This window comes from Anopheles marshallii, chromosome 3, assembly GCF_943734725.1.
Source record: "Anopheles marshallii chromosome 3, idAnoMarsDA_429_01, whole genome shotgun sequence".
NCBI lineage: Eukaryota > Metazoa > Arthropoda > Insecta > Diptera > Culicidae > Anopheles > Anopheles marshallii.
The window spans coordinates 43,730,327-43,747,500 of NC_071327.1; the positions used below are offsets into that span (position 1 = coordinate 43,730,327).

The following is a 17,174-nucleotide window of genomic DNA, read 5'->3' on the forward strand; positions in this document are numbered from 1 at the left end:
GGGTGCGGGTACGCTGTACAGATAAATAAGTTATACGATCGATGTTCATATCATATGTAATGGCGCTGGAGAATGAACTAATGGATGAAAGAAGCTCCTTCCTGGATTGCTACGCATAAAAGTCCTGCGCACCGTTATGCGTTCGTAACATGATCCTCCGCCGGGAATCTTCCACTAATGACGGTGATGGTGGCGATGAAAGTAATGATGATGAAGATGATGATTATGCTGAGTGGGGATGGCTATGTCGCGTTTACATCAGCTTCTGCTTAGCGCACTCCGGACAGATGACGTCCTGCTCGTCGGTGATGAAACCGCGCCCAACCAGCGACGTTTTGCACATGGCACAAATGAAACAATCGTTGTGCCAGTGGCGATCCTCGAACGAGATGAAGCGTGTACCGCCAATGCCTGTGCCAGGAAAAAATACAAAACCCACAGTTAATAAGCATTGCTTTTCTCGAGTGCTCAATGGCTGGGCACACACATACGTCCACTGGCTGTCCAAAATTCACGAAATCATACAAAACTAAAAGGAGGGGGGTAATAATAAGGGTCCTGCCGTGGACGCGTCCACAAAGCGTCCACAAAGCACGAAGTGAAAAAGGAATAGGAAATAACTATTAGAATGACGCGTACGGAGCATACGGGCTAATCGTACGACAAACGCTGTCTCGCTTGTGCGTACGGTAAAGGATAGGCGTTTATGATTGACTTTGCACGAAGTTCGTGTGGACGTGGGCAGGACGTGGACGTCCCGTGTGTGCTCAGCTAATGTGGCACTTAACTCACCAGTGATGGGCTTGGTACAGGAGGTGCATCTCTTCGCGAACAGTTCCCCAAAACATTCGGCACAGTAGGGTTTCTCGTCGCGGCTTGTGAAGCGCTGGCCAGCAAGCGATACCTGACAGTGCGTGCACGTGAAACACTCACGGTGCCATGGTTCGTTCTTGTACGTTACACCACCGCTCGTGATGATCTGTAAGTGATGATGAAACAATGGTATTAGAATGCCGCGAATGCTTTAATCGTATTCGTAGGCCCATAGGTACAGTTACCTTCTTGCATTTGATGCATCGGGTGGCGTACTTCTCCTCGTAGCAGCCGGCACAGTAGATCTCCTGCTCGCGAGGAATAAACGACTTTGTGCCGATGGCGGTTTTGCACACGCAGCAGCAGAAACACTTTTCGTGCCACTGTCTGGTTTTGTACTCCATCTTCTTCGTGCCTGGCGAACCGAGAGAGAGAGAGGGAAGGAAAAATAAAAAATGGAATTAACACAATTGAAATTAACAGCAACGTATTTCTTCATCATTTAAATTCGATTTAATAGCTAGCACTTAGTTGCAATCTTTACAAGTAGAACCAGGAAAAAGCATCAAAATATAACTTCAAACTCAACCATGCTGGACTCTGTGCGCTTTTAATGCGCCACACCTGTTCCACACGAATCAAACAAACGGACACTTCAAACAGGCATGTCGCACTAGCTAATATTTCTGCTAAGAACAACACCATATCACGTTCGAACACGACCTTCTTATTAGCCGGCGGACTTTCAACGATGACAAAGATCGATTACAAAGGCACGTGTTGCGCACCTATCCCGAGACGGAGGTTATCGTCGTCCCTTTACCGATGAGACTGCGACTCACTTATACGTCCTCTTATTGTGTCAACAGTTAGGGTATGTGCACACAGCGTACCGGGCTTATCTGGTAACGCCGGGTGCCTCCATCAGTCCGCCAAACGTTACCGTTGCTTATTATTTACCTGACACATTCAAAGTGCGCTGCGTACAATGTATTCTTCCGAACGTTAGCAGAGGCATAAATTATGTTATGTCAATTGTTTACTTCTTAATATCTGAGTAGACTAAGTGTAGCAATTGCAGATACATTTTGTGTTGTCAGTACTTTAGCTGGCGCTACCCACAACATTTGGTTGGCCGTTGTTTAAGCTTTTTTGATAATTGGTAAATTTGGCGATCTTTGGTAAAACATTACTATTCGAAACGAATCCTCCATCAGATCTTTCGGTTGCATCTTCTGCGATATTACCTGCTGATCAGATGCTTTTGCTTTCGAATGACACTTTCACATAATAAGTAATCGTAGTTCATCTTGTCTAGATACTTCTTCAATATTCGGGAGAATACTTCAACTTCCCGGGAGAGATCACTTTGGCTTCGATCTGGACCTTCAGTTTCTGTTGTACTTTGCGGTGATATTGACGGTCGAGTGACCCGAACAGCTCTTCTATTGGGCACTCTTGTCCCGTGGTTAAAATATATTATAGATGTAAAATCGGGTATGTCGGACCGTAACGAATTGAGCTATTGAGCTATACGGCTCGTATTGAATTTTAAACCACGTAGTTGGATAGTCAGTCCAAGCTACGGGGGAACAGTCCGGATGGGATTTTCTGTCGGTCCTGTCGAATGAAGGTACCACTAGGTGAAAAAAAACGCTGTTTTCTCGCCTTTTATATTAGTTATCGATTACACATTATTATCAAATACGGGAAAATAAACGATAGCTTGGGCATGCACAATGTGACGATCATGGATATTCTTTATCTTATTACATTCATTCTGCTAAAAATAGACGAACTCGAAATCTGATCAATGATAACGCGTGAAGGACTGTAAAAAGCAGATAGGGATTAATGTTATCTCCTAAATGGATTATCATCTCATACCAAGAAAATAACCTGAGCTCATAAACTAACCCTTAAGCAGTTTCTGTAAGCTTCTGTTTCTACGGCACTTTGCCCACGATCTTTTGTTCATGTTGATAAGTTTCGCTTTCATAGTCAGTAGCTCAAGATAAAACTCTGAATATAAGGGACAACGATCGGAATTTATCGAATGGGACGACAAACTCCCCTAAAAGGAACTTTTTTCTGTGATGGAAATCGATGAAGGCTGCATTTACGTTCAGTTGCTTCTACAGCATCCTCCATATCGGTTTGACATCAAGAGCCGCTTGATTATGATTCATCTTTGATCCCCTTCCGTAAAAGGAACTATAAGAAGTGCGCTAGCGCCGTTTCCATTCCCGTGAGCGCGCTCATCTTCCTCATCATAAATTGCCATGCTCCATGCAAGAAGGTTGAACAACAGTGAGCAATTCGGTGTTTGCACACGGACGGCATGGATGTCGTACTTGGGAACATCTATTCCTTTTTGGCTTTTGGCAACTCTCATGTTTTGCGACACGAACGAAAAGCCCCAGTTGGTGGGCGGTTTGCTAGGGTTACCCGGACAAACCGACACAAACATACCGATGTCCCCGGAGCACACGAACGAGGGCGGCACATGTCCATTTCCGTCGCCAGCAGGCATCAGCCGCGACGGCAGTCGTCGTCTGGTGCTGAGAAAGCGAGAACCAGCGCCTTTTACGGTTGTAAGTAAACCCCGGTGGCGTTTTAGTAATGAGGGGAAAGCGAGGAAGTGATCGCGGGTGGTGAATTAATCGATTTGTGCGGGGGCGAACGCTTGCTAACTTCTTTAACGGAGTCGGTATACAAACAGATGACGGTTTGACCGGCGGAAGGGCATCAATCGATGAAGGCCATGCGGTGTACAGCGGTTGAATATATTGATCTTATCCCAAGGGAGTATGGAGGAGATCGTTTCGTCATAATTCTGTGTCAATAAATTATTCTCCCATTTGACAGACTAATCATTGCTTCGTTGTTATTTACCCTTCAGGTTAGCGTAGTAATGTACATTTAATTACATCAATTTATGTAAATATTTCAACGTTTTTGTAAGATGTTTCAATGAGAAAACATAATCATGATCGTAGTGGGAAAGTATTGAACAACATTTTGGAATAACTATTACTCTTTCTCTATCTCTCTCTTTTTCTCTTTATCTCTCTCTCTCTTTTTGTTAGTTAGCACTCTAAGCTTTCTCAAGAACACCTGCTTAATATTTACGTTAGTGCCAGTAACAACAACGAAAAATAAATTATCCAATTGTCCTCGCATTGCTCAACCGTGCGTTCGTTCAATGTACGACGCAGTGACTAACTGCCTCGGAAGGTTGCTGATTTGTTTTTCCTTGCGATCCTGTGCGCTGGGGAAAGATTAATTAGGTCTATTGCATATTCAATCGATCAATCGACTGGTCGACCTGGCTCGTGCCTACAAAGGCGGAACGAACCACCTATGCGAAGAAACACATGTAGGCGAGTTTGTCGCCAGTTTAAGCGTTGATTTATACGTGCTCCCATCCATCAAACACGCTCCATCCGGACGATCCCACCCGGGCTTTTTTTTATCGCCACGTCGTGAGGATGTTTAACAACCTGTTTCAACGACAGGTTTTAGTCAGTCAATCAGGGGAATGGTGGCAAAATACACAAAAAAGGAAAATAAATAACATTTGAATAAAGTTGTTAAACGCAAAGTCGTTAATTTTTGTTTCTACACCATTCCTTGTCTCTCCCGTAGGACTAGCGTATTGTTCGTCTGTACATGTGTGAAAAAGTCGTAATAAATTATAATGTTATATAGTTGGTAAAGAGGTCGAGACGACCGAGGCCGAGAGAGATCTAAAACATGTAGGAAGTATACAGTCAAACAAGATGCTGTGCATGTTTCCCGGACGATCCTTTCCCTCCCTCTCTCTTTGTTTCGCAAATATGCCAAAGAAGAAATACAAACACAATATGCCATTATTCTTTCGCGAACGTCTTCGTAACATAATGCAACATTAAACGTCGAAATGACACCTGGCAATTGGGGGGAAACGATTAATAATTCTAAATTGTATGATATCGCCTCCGTAAACTATTTGGGAAAATGGGAAGGAAAACAAATTACGAGGAAAAGGTTAAACGGCGGGGTACAAAAAAACGTTAATTGATACAACAACGCCACACTTCCTGTTCCTGCGGGGGTTTTTTGGAATGTGGGCACCGTATTAGCATCAACGCTATTGGTCTGGTTGTTGTGATAAATGTGCTTCCATTAATGGGGGACCGTGAGGTCTAGTGATGGCGTCGCATGTGGGAGAACTGTAGCATTTCATTCTAATGAGCGATATGAGCTGAAGTTGTGAGCCACCCGATACAATGGAACGATTATATGTGATCCATTATCTTGGGGTTTTGGTGCTTGTTGCATTCGCACGGCCCTCGTTGATCAATAATCGATACCCGATCACAGCAGCGATGAAACAAATGCGAACAAAACTAGGGCTATAAATATTTCATTTTATTTCGTCGTCGTGTGCCACACGCTAGCAACAAATGGTCCCATCAACGCGTTCAAAGTGCTGAAGCCAAACATAAACAGCCAAATTTTGCCATTTTATAGCTTCGATCATCACATAAATGACACGGTTGAGAAGGAACATGCGAGAAGATGAAATAAGGAAAATAAACATTTCTATCGGAAAGACTTAGAGAAACATGAGACGTGCTTCTTAAGAAGCTGCTTTCTGAAAATGGTTGGTCGAAATGTTTGTTTCACTTTTATACTGTATTGAAAAGGCAGAAACTAACAATATAATTATCATGCCACGTTGAGAATAGGATGGTCCCAAAATATTAAGCTAATACATTGGGGTCGAATGGAATGTGTGTAATAATATGCCAAAAGTAGGCGTAAGCCTTTGAGTAGCGTTCAAATTCTTCATGACGTAACGACCTGCTAAGTCGTGCCTACGCCATTTTTTGACTTAATAGACTTTTTTTTACCACGTAGCCGGCTAGTTAAGTCCTTGCTACGGAGCATTGGTCCGGATAAGATTTTGGACCGTTCCTGCCGTGTAAAGACCGGCACAGATACATCACCGAATCACTCATAGGGGTGCTCGACTATGGGGTGAATAATTCAAATCCAGCAAGTGCATGTACGGCTAGAACTGATCATGTCGAGATAAAAATGAACAAACCAAAAATTGTCCATTCATTACAAAATATACTAAACAAAAGCGCAATTAGTAAAAATAAATATCAATATTCATATTTGTTCATTAATTAATGGCTTAATTGGATAATATATCGCCAAATAAATCAAAATTCCTAATGTCAACTGGACCTAAACGAAACAAGTCACATTTGCCAAATACACAGTTCATGATGCCATGCAAATAAATACAGAATTGTTTGCACCATTTCAATCAACCTTTTAAGTCTCCCGTTTGACGAAATTCCCGAAAGCAAAACCAATTTGCCAACAAAACCCCGTCCTTCTGTTTGCTTTGCCATTTTTAGTGAATGTATCGTCCCATCGATTGTGCTGCGACGTGCATGCTACGTTCTAGGGAACACTATAAATCTCCATATACTTTTCCCATTGACCGATGACCTCGGAATGGCTCCAACGTGCGAAAGTTGCTGCACGACTAGTAATAATTTCGGATCGCCACCAGTTTATCGAGATATCTACTCACGTAACAACATTCACACCCACACGCTAAGGAAGACTTTGAAAGTTTATGTTGTTTCTTGTTTGCGTTAGCCTAAACTTCCCAACTGGTTACTTAAACCTCACACGCAGTTTAAATTTGTCGCAAAAAACGTCACAAACCAAAGTCGAATTCACCGCGAAGGGGGGATAGAAAGCGTGTTTTCAGCGATGAAGAAGTGTGTTTCATTTAGCAGCAAAGAAGCTAATAATAATAAAACTTCTTCACCACGCAGACTGTCTCTCACCACACGCAAAAAGAGTGATGGAGTTTTGCATAAATTTTGCCGAATGTCGGCGGGAGACTGGCACCGTCTCTGAGAAGCGCTGTTAAGATGGTACATGATTTATATTTTTTATTTTCACGAGGAGCATCGGTATGGCACTTAACCATGCGATCGAGTGCAGAAGAAGTGCACTCGAGATTGCAATGTAGCGCAGCGCTGAGAAAGATCAACACTGCGTGATGAGATCATGGTTTTTTCGGCAAAAGCTTCTTTTTACAGTTTGAGAAGCTGGTCTTTGAAGAATGTCAACAAAACATTCGGCACTCATCTAGCAGAAATATAAAAAGCAGTTAAGGAAGTGTCATCAAAATGTATCCTTTTTCCAGAGAATTAGGTTTGATATGACCATGTTTAAGCTTCTTCAATTACTGATCACTTGACTGATTCAATTCCCGTCAAGGGAAACTAACAAACGAAATAAAAGTACTTAGTCTAACACTTTAAGGCTTCAAAAACGAATAGCTCCAATAAATGACACATTTGCATTAATGGCCGCTTGCAAATGGTATTTTTCTCCCCGGATCGATCTTTCTATTCCCTTCTGGCGGTAATAAACGACCCGTGCAGAATACGTATGCCAGCAAGGAAAATAAAAAAGCATACATCACGCGTTGAAGAGAAAAACCAATCGAGCTTTGAGGCCTCAATGAAGGGACGGAGTGGGAGTAGAGGAGGTGCTACCACTCAACCACTATGTCTCGATTGGTTTAATGGCGACATTAACCCTGGCTATCGATCAAACGGCAAGCACTTGGTTGGCGATGGCCAACCACCGTCAACAGTAGCAGCGCGAACCGTCGGATCACGGAGACCAAAAATACACAAAACCAAACCCAACGATCCGCGGCAAGTATGGGTGCGTTTTGCTTTTCATCCCGTCCTACTCATGGTGACACCCCCCAGCAGCGTCGAGAGCTTTGGCGGCAATTATCGCACGCCCGTTAATTGGACCTAAATGGACACGGTGAACAGCTCACTTTTCGCGTCGACACCATGATGAGCCTGTTTACCTCTGACCGTAGATGGCAAGTAGATGGCAACGGAAGCGGAACACTACTTCACACACACGCACGGGAACACACGGGGTGCTAATCGAAAGGAGTTAGGTACTAATTCAAACTCATTTGCCAATGCCTTGGAACATATTGGTTTGAGACTGTTTTGCTGTTGAGACACCGGAAAGATGTACCTGGCGTTGTATCGCGACAGTCGCCGACCCGGCAATCCATGCCGAGATGGCAACGGAACTTTTCCTGCTCCTTAGCGGCAGTGGCCCCCGGCAGGAACATGCTGAGGATTGCAATATCCTCATTATTATCCTTGGCCCGTTTGATCCGTTCGCCACCGATCGTTTTCGTCTTCAGCCGCAATCGGGAATCGAAGTCCGACGATAGGATATCCATGGCCATCGTATATTGCTTTTTCGCAGTTGTCACCTTCAGGTCGGGGATATTACGGAGACACACTTTAACACAACCACACAATAGGCGCTATCTTTTTGCTGTTTCCAAAAATGGCCAATTTCAATACAAAACTATTTTATAATTTCCTTTCAGTAGTGCAATCGAAAATATCACTCAGCTAACCCGGCTTTTGGTTTCGCACCACTTTGATACTTCACTCGGATACACATACACACGCACCGACAACCCGATCGGACCGCTCTACTGATGTGCACTGGTCAAACGTTCATTCATAACTGAACTCAAGCCTCGAACCGGCATCGGGGTAGTAGTACTTATTGCGTGAGTAGTCACCTCCGAAGCAGTCGGTAAGGGGTTGGCTAGAGGAACCGAACAGCGTCGGGACGGTCGGGTTTGGGGCGACGGTGGTGGGGGAGGCAAGGTGAAGCGATTCTTTCCATCGGTGCTGCGTGGTGGGTTGGCGAGCCTGTCCCCTTCGTCATCCACAATTGCCTTCCATGGTTCTTTTGTTTTCTCGCACCATAACACAAACGTCCCCGCAAAGTCAGAGTCTCCTCATAGACGGTTGTCGTCATCTTCGAGAGTACTGCGGTATTCACACACCTTGCCCACTGCCCTCGCACACCAACCCGCTGGAGAGATGGGAAGGAAAAGGTTCTACCCTTTCTTTCTTTCCTTGCCAGAGGGATTCCACAACAGGGGTTAAATCAATCTTTCTTTGCGCCGTTTGGCATTGAGTCACAATTTTACAAATTTATTTCCTTTTGAATGGTTCGGCACAAGGCAAGTTCTAGGGCGTGCTCCTTGTGTTGGATGGCTCTGATCGCATCCATCACGATACTTGACGATAGAGGTGGATGAGCAAGGAGCAAAAGTAAAACAGTGGTGTCTACGGGCGAGCAGATAGTAAAATATATTCAACCACTTACAGTTAGCCCCGTGATGTCGTGGATGTCTTCCGTAAAGAGAGTAATTGTACCTCAACAAAAAGCAAAACGGAACATTACCAGAGCCAAAATTGATTTTGACATGCAAACATTCTATCGTCCAATGTGGAAAGGAAGTGAAAGAAAAGCTCGCGTGTTACAAAGCTTTCTCGCCTTTAATGTGAGAACAATTTCTGCTTGTGGCGATGGCAAAACACTTTGCTTTTCCTTACGGTAGGTCTTGTTGTTATTTACGACACATGCGCATAGAAGCAAAAAGAATATCAGAATGTTAAAACAAACAGCTTATTCCTACTAGCTGAATCGAACTGTTGTGCCTACGGTAAGCGCATAAATGAGGAAGAATATTGTCGCAACTCGTCCAAAAAGGGTGACATGCATTCGCACGATGCTCAACATGCGCTTATCGTTTCCGATGCAGCCCAGAAATGGTAGATAAGCGAACTGTTCATCGGCTTCGCCTTAAGTCCATTCATTTGCCTTGTCACACACTGATCGTGCCACTTGAAAGTGGTCTAAATGTGGGAAGAAGGAAGTAACGTTCAATTTAAGCAAAAAAAAAAAAAAAACAGTGACACACATACAAAACCCACAAACACTGCGCGACCGCTCAAAGTTAACCACTTTTATATGCGGATTAGTGCGTGGTCTCACGTAGGCAAAGATAATAAAATCGGGGTAGGTTGTGTGTCGTGATATGTCTCCCTGTTCGTTTTTTTTCGTACCCAACGACCAAGTGGGTATATGCTGAAGGATTCTATCGCGACGACAAACTCAGCAACGTAAAACAGAGTGTGAAAAGAATCAAATAAACCCTTCTTTCAAAGAAAGAAAAACATACTGATCGTGTTGAAAGTCAACAACAAAACAAAAAAGGATCGAAAAAGGTCGATTCAGTGTAAAGGTTTCACTAGTGGTCAATTGTTTACCTACTAAAAGTCTCCGAAAACGATCATTCATTAGGCTCGTCAAGCAAATCTCCTTGGAATGCAATTTATCAACCCAGTTTTGTCCATTCTCTTCCAGGGATGGTTAGCGACAATTTGGTGTGCCATTCCCTTGGGCAGTTAACTGTCGATGGTGGTCCCACATATAATCTCACACGCCTTTGTCCGCTGTAGATTAAGAAGAATTACGTTTCGAGAATCAGTCCAAGGGTGTCTTTTCTGTTTTCTGTGCAAAAGATGATTGTTTTGCTTTGTTCCCGACCTTAACCATGGTTTGGATACAATGCGACGACGGTATAATACAGTCAGCATGGTACTCTTCCCTACCCACACAATGCTTTACTGTAAAAGTTACCTAATACGGTACAGGGTTGTGGAAAGGGCTGTAATATGATACATCAACTGGCAGGCAAGTAGCAAGGGTATGCCACCCACATTGTTATGGACTATTTCACACATAATTCAAGCCGAAATTAATGGAGTGGAAGGATGTGTACGGCGAACGATCACAAACAAAACTCATAAGTCAGTGCAGTTTTTTTAAAAAATCCAATCAATGTACAAACAGAATGACAATCAAGCCTCTTGATGATCGTTTAACCGGATAATTACAAGAAACTATTAATTGGTCGTTGGTCGTTTGTTTTATCGTGTTGTGTTCTCGCATTCTTCTTCCCTGATTTACACCGTTAGACAAATAAATACAAAACTTTGGCAAAAATTGATTGTTTTTGTCGTGATTAATCAGCTGTATAAATTACACGCTGTTGTTGGTTTTATTTAAAAATGAAGTTTAGTTTTTCGGTGGAGCGTAAAGGAAAATAAATAATGATAATTCCAACCTCACTGTCAAGGCTACAACAGAAAATGGTTTCGCCTATATACACAAGCAACAAACATTATACGTTGTATAGGCTAAGAAAATAATCAAACGTTACTGCAAACATTTCCAAGGTTTGTTTTTCCACGGGCTTGAAACTCTCCGCTATAGCGAAGAGGTGAAGTGCGTATGATGCATTTGTGATGCAAATGTGCAACCCACCGAACACACCGAAGAGACGTGGTTCATCATGCACTCAACCCAACCCAATCAATCTTCTCTGCTGCGACTGTGGACCTAGATGTCTTTCCCTTCGTTCTAAGACCTCAAAGGGTTATTGCGCCAATCTGACAGATATTGCTGTGGCTGAACGGATGTAGACGATGCGTACGAGATGGTGTATCAGTTTCACGTCGAACTCGCACCATCGCTTATCTGATTCTGTCATTCAACCACAACTGATCCAACCCGGTGAAGTAAAATGAGAGCGTTTCTTTTTCTGCCTCAGCTGATGATTCTTCCCGGTTAGTAATTCATGCATAACATGATCTAACATCTTCCATTAGACATGGATCTTTGCTTCGCCTTAGTTTGTCGTCAACACAGCATAAAACAAATATTACCTCGACAAAGCACTGTCCGTCACGTGTGAGTTTGTGTGAGAGAGAGAGAGAGAGAGAGAAAGAGAGAGAGAGAGAGAGAGAGAGAGAGAGAGAGAGACAGAGATCTCTTTGCCACTGCTGTCCACCCACAGTACCAGTTGGCGCTAGGTGTTCCCAACTCCGGTAGGATCTGGTATAAACAATGACAAAAATGAATTGACCTGACCGGCGAAACACCACACGCAGCGTTTTGGTCCGCAGCTTTAATAGTTCTCGATCACTAATGCTACACGGGTGGAAACTCCCACACCGAGTGGAGACCGAAATGTTTCATGAGAAGAGACCTCTCGAGCTGTCCGCTTATGGGTGGTTGGTTCAGCGTATCAAGTTTTACGATATTGAAACTGCCCATAGATGTCATATTCTGGAGCGCGATGATCATTTACGCTAGATTGTTGTTGATCGTATGCGAGACCCATTAGGAAATGGTCTGTGTTTTACGAAACTCCACTTATTGACATCAAATAGCGGAGAATCGAGCACACGACCCTCCAACAAGGAATTTCTTTGGTCTACTGAAGCTCAATAGGCAAATCACAGCCTGAAATAGTCAAAACGAGTTATTGACATCTTATATTAGTATTGTTGTACTCATATTTGTAGCGTTGTATCCCAACTCTAAATTCCACTTATTACGAGCTTCCCCTAAACCGGACCCCAATAAACCGGTCAATTTCAATGGAAACTAACCGAATCCTGTCGGCAGCGTACCAATTTGCCAACACGAGCTGGGAACAAATAAAGCAATATTATTACCCTACCGTACCATTTCTGACAACGCGACAAAAAGACACTACAATAAAGTTCGATTGTTCCTGAACCTGCCGTCTCAGCACCAGGACACGGGTGATAACTCCCGAAATCCGACGCAATTGGCCTCCAAGCGAGTTAACTACCATTCCATTGTTTCGGCGTGTGTTGAAGAAGCCATAAAAAATGATGAAAATTATGCCCACGCTTTGCACCGACCATGACCATTTACCGATGCCGGTGCAAGGGGTGAAAGCGAAGTCCGCGAATGGTAATCTTTGGACACTCTTCAGACGCTACAGGGAGTTCAAATGAGGGAAATATCGCCTACATACGCTCGCTTGACTCTCAGTTTGCCGAGGGTCACCAGATTCAATTATACCAGCCACACCAGGGTAATCTCTGTGTCTGTGTACTTCCCGGGTGTTTTTACCTTGTATCCGAAGCAATAATTGATGTCCCCCGGGAGATTGTGCCCGATTGTTGGCGACCTGCGAGCGTCAAGGCTGGTGATCGCGAAAGGTGTGATCTCTTTATTTGACTAATTTATGTGTCTCTAGACGAACCTTACTGGGTTAACGCAGTGTAAACCTTAAAAACAAGCGTAATAATAGTTCACAAAACACGCCGGTAAATGACGTGATGCTTTCCTTGTGGAGGGCGCATCACAATGCTTAGGTCATGTCCAGATTCTCTACCGAACAAACAATGAAAGATGAGAACATCACGAAGTTAACGTGTGCTTTTTGTAGGTCACATGAAACGAATAGCATCTCACGTTCAACAGTAAGGCGAAGGATTTGTTTAGTCCAATTGAATTTAATTGCTCCGATGGTCGCTTTCTGGACGCACCGAGCGTCAGCTTTGTGTGACTGCTTCAGATTGGGTTACAAAATCCAACGGCACGGTGACATTGAGACAAACTCCAAAAGAAAGGCTACAAAACATGACGACGAGACACGACGACGTGTCACTTGTTCATGGGTACACGTACCCTATACAATGATCTGCTCCGTTTTACATCTGTAGCTTGATGACAACTCCTCCAATTCATCATCTTTTTACAATGCGAGAATGTGTGTACAATCCTTATGTTATTGCCGGTACCGATGGTCATAATTTATTGTTTCGCAAATAAGAACACCGCCACGCATACAGGCTTCTTTACCAGTGCAGACAATGATCGGGCGAAGTAGTACTTGACTTGTTACTTCATAGTGATGACGTACCCCGTGTGTATAGGATCAAATTCTTCGTCTAGCGCTGTGGGATTTTCGAAAGCTTCCACTACCCCGGGAGCAACAGCAACACATCAAAATAATTTAAACGAAACAATTCAACCCATTTAGTCCCTCTTGAATCGATCTATAAGTCGGCCGTCGCAATTTTCATGCGCGTGACCTCTAATATAAATAAACCTTCTGGTTCACTCTGGTTCATCGTCAACAGCACAAGCTCCGATTGGAGGAAAAACCAGATGGCTTTTTTCGGTTTCGATTAGACGGAATCGATCGGAGCGCAATTAGCCCTCCTCTCCGCATGTAACACAATCGTTTTTCTGAACAGGCTGGTTTGAGTAATCGTTGGAGGGCGTTGGCGCATTATGTTCTATAAACTATCAGACAAATTATTTGGTTGATAGAAATCAATCGGCATAGCCAGCTAAAGAAGGACGGCTGAATTCAAAACTCTTCGCTGAAAGGGCAAAATACTGTTCTCGGGGAGTAACAACACACTTACCTGCACGGAAGATTTCACCGCAGCCATCGCAACGAGAGGCAAACTGGGCATCGTAACAGTTGCCACAGTAGATCTTGTCCGCCTTCGAACCAAACTGTTTGTCTACCAGCGAGATGCGGCATTTGTTGCACAGGAAACAGGCCTCGTGCCAGTGCTTATCCTTGTACGAGAGATCCTGCGGGTGATAACAGTGGGAAGAACGTTATTGCGGAAGGTCAGATCAGAGCTGAAGCGCTCGGTGTCTCACCTTCGAGTCGATGCCGATGGTCTTGTTGCATTCCTCACACACGTTGGCGAACACGTTCTCATAGCACTTGATGCAGTATGGATGTTCGTCTCGCAGCACGTACCGTTGGCCGGTAAGACTTTCGTCACACTGCCAGCAGCAGAAGTGACCCGAATGCCAGTCCTTCGACATAGCTTTGGTGTACTCGCCACTGAAAATAAGCTATAAAACAATTTTTTATTTAAATTGGGAGTTTTAATATAATGTTATCGTAACACGAGCTGTGCTATTAAATGAAAGCAAAGTAGTGAATGTCTCTCATTATTTAAATTCAGAACCGGAAACTGGGTAGAAAACTGTTTTGCTTAATATTTAAAATTATTGTTGTGATACTCTTGTTTCAAGTTTGTTAATACGCTGTTGATATTTGAAAACAAAACAAAAATAAGACTTATAATACTTATTGATTGATTGACTTATTGACTTATTGAAATAAATTATATTTTCTAATGTCATAATATACAGTCACGTACATATCAGGTCAAAGTCACGTTAGAACAAGCTAATAAAAACAAAATGTCTTTAGTCAAACCATGTAATACCTTTCAATTAGTGCAGGGATAACGAAAGACTTGGAATGGTGTATATCGGTGCGTTGTTTCGGTCACTGGAATCATCATTAATCACTTTCGCCCACGATCAAACATTCCAAATTCAAGAAACGCTTCCTGCACATATCGACCTAAGAGCAGTATAACATTTTCTCCGCTAGGTTGGTGAGCTAGAGCAGAATTTGTTTTGAATCACCCAGACTCAGCATATCGCGTTACGCGTTTCCACCCGTCCACCCACAAAAATCAGATGCAGTTCCTATATTCCTTATGGATTCCACACCCCGTTGTGGGAAGAATAACTAAAAATAGCGACCCATAACAACCGTGGAGCGCGGCAAATGGTCGGTTGGTGCGCAACCGAAATTCGGTCATGTGTGCGGGCCGAGTGCAAAACCGCCAAGAACACGAGCGTGAGATGAACATTTTCCGTTTCCTTTTTCCCTCCCCATCGCTCGTACGGTGGACGCATCAATTTTAAGGGAACTTCATACAAAGCAACAGTTACCAGAAAGGGAAGAAAGTTTTGGACAGCAGCAGTGTCTCAAAATGGCGCAACTTCGCCAGGTGCCAAAGTTTAACAAAGATTGTATTTGTTTGTTTTACGCACTTTATATATTAAAAAATAACTTTTAAGGGTAGATTTTGTTTAAAATCATTCCACCGTGGAACTTGCACTTGAATATTAATTTATTTTTGGCAAACTGTTTTCCTGTCTGGTAAGCCACGCAAATGCAAACTCTTCGCACTTCGTCCGGATGTCATCGTGCTGGTTGAAGTGGGTTTCACTTCCATTAGGATGGACAGAAATAAAAAAAGAACATATCACATAAACACACATTGACCGAGTGTGAAATGTGGAGCATTTCGTTGGATCACTTAACGTCTGCAACATTCACCAAGCAGCACAGAGCACAAGCTGGCTAGCGTGTCTTCACGCAACCTTTTTTTATCCTGCCAAAAAGGCAATACGGATGTAAACGATGATGGGAAACATACGTGAAATATTTGGAATGCATAATATGCTTCAGAAAATTTTGATTCATACTTTTACCAAAAAATGTATCTACTGGTTTAAATGCAATACTCGTTAGAAGAACTCAAAAAAGGTTGTAAAATTAACTTCGTAAGACACGCATTTTAAAAATCAATTCTAGTAACTGAAAAAAAGACTTGATGAAATGAAAAATTGTAACTTCTCGCTTCTACTTATCGACCTTTTATATAAACAATTACAGGACAAGAAAAACAAGCGATCGAACAAGAAGCAGAAAAAATACCTTTGAAGGTTAATATTCACATTTTACCCTCAATTTATTCGTTTATCCATCAACCTTGTACGGTGGGGGCGCTGGAGAAAAATAATATTTTATCTTTCGAATGCATCTTCTGCACTGCACCATAGGGCCGTGCGAGTGAAAAGTCATGTTTGTCAGAGTAATCGCTATCTGATGAGGTCAAGATATTGGATGCTATTCCAAGTGTACCGACCACGATCGTGCTCAAACTCATAACTCATGCCAGCATTCGCACTTTACGAGCTTGAACCTGAAGGCGCCTAATTTAGTCATTAACGTCCGAACGCTCCGGACGGACAAAATAAAACACGGGTGCGAGAATCATGCCAACCACCCAGCAAGTCTGTCGGCCAATGGTTTGAAGCTATCGATTACATTACACACTTCGGTAATCCGATTAACCTCTCACGCTTGTTCGCTTTATAAGGGAGTCACCCCGGCATTCCTGCCTGGCACACAACACAAAGAAAACGGTTCCCCACATCCCAGATCGCAAGGACGATCGTGATGATGTTGAGCATGATTTCCAGCCGATCGACCACCGATAGATCCGATCCCCTGCCCGCTTGTCGGGGCGCTCTTTCGTTACCCCTGCTTGTCCTCCAGCGCGTTTTGGTTCTGGTTGACGAACTCGGACTGCTCCATCTCGGTGATGGTCACTTCGCCGGTCTGATCGGACGACTCGCGGCGCTTGGTGGTGGTGGTCTTTTTCACTTTACGCGTCTTCTTCACCTCGACCGTCTGCGTACGCATTACATCAACGTCGGCCATTGTAAACGTTTAAGTTTTTTTTACGGTCCGGTAGAGTGTTTGGAAAATATGGAAAACTCGAGAACAGGCAGAGCACACGAAGGCTAAGGAACACAATCACGAATAAATGTCACTTCCTAAGGCTTTAAAAACCCGGTCGATTGCGTTGCAAGGGAAAAACAAAACACCCGCTAGGGAAAAAGGGCAGTAAGCACTTGTTCTCCACGAGAAGAACCTTTCGTTACTATGTTTAAGCTAAGCTGGTCGCGAACTGTGTGAACCGTGCGTG

The 17,174-nt window shown here is 43.4% G+C and overlaps 1 protein-coding gene across 5 annotated transcripts in view; it reads right to left on the reverse strand.

Moving 5' to 3' along the window:
* Positions 1 to 252: 252 nt before the first annotated feature.
* LOC128715378 (four and a half LIM domains protein 2) overlaps positions 253 to 17,174 on the reverse strand; it is a 47,609-nt gene continuing 30,687 nt past the window's right edge. The window contains exons 1-6 of one of the 5 annotated variants that reach the window (XM_053810268.1): positions 16,767 to 16,906; positions 14,248 to 14,437; positions 14,001 to 14,175; positions 1,059 to 1,228; positions 793 to 979; positions 253 to 411 (exon numbers count right to left, since the gene is read on the reverse strand). In XM_053810268.1, coding sequence (XP_053666243.1) covers positions 254 to 411; positions 793 to 979; positions 1,059 to 1,228; positions 14,001 to 14,175; positions 14,248 to 14,437; positions 16,767 to 16,906 — 1,020 coding nt within the window. In that variant the 3' untranslated portion in view covers position 253. Of the gene's footprint in view, positions 412 to 792; positions 980 to 1,058; positions 1,229 to 7,899; positions 8,120 to 14,000; positions 14,176 to 14,247; positions 14,449 to 16,724; positions 16,907 to 17,174 lie in introns of those variants that run through there. The other 4 variants (XM_053810266.1, XM_053810265.1, XM_053810264.1 and 1 more) reach the window with 4 other exon arrangements.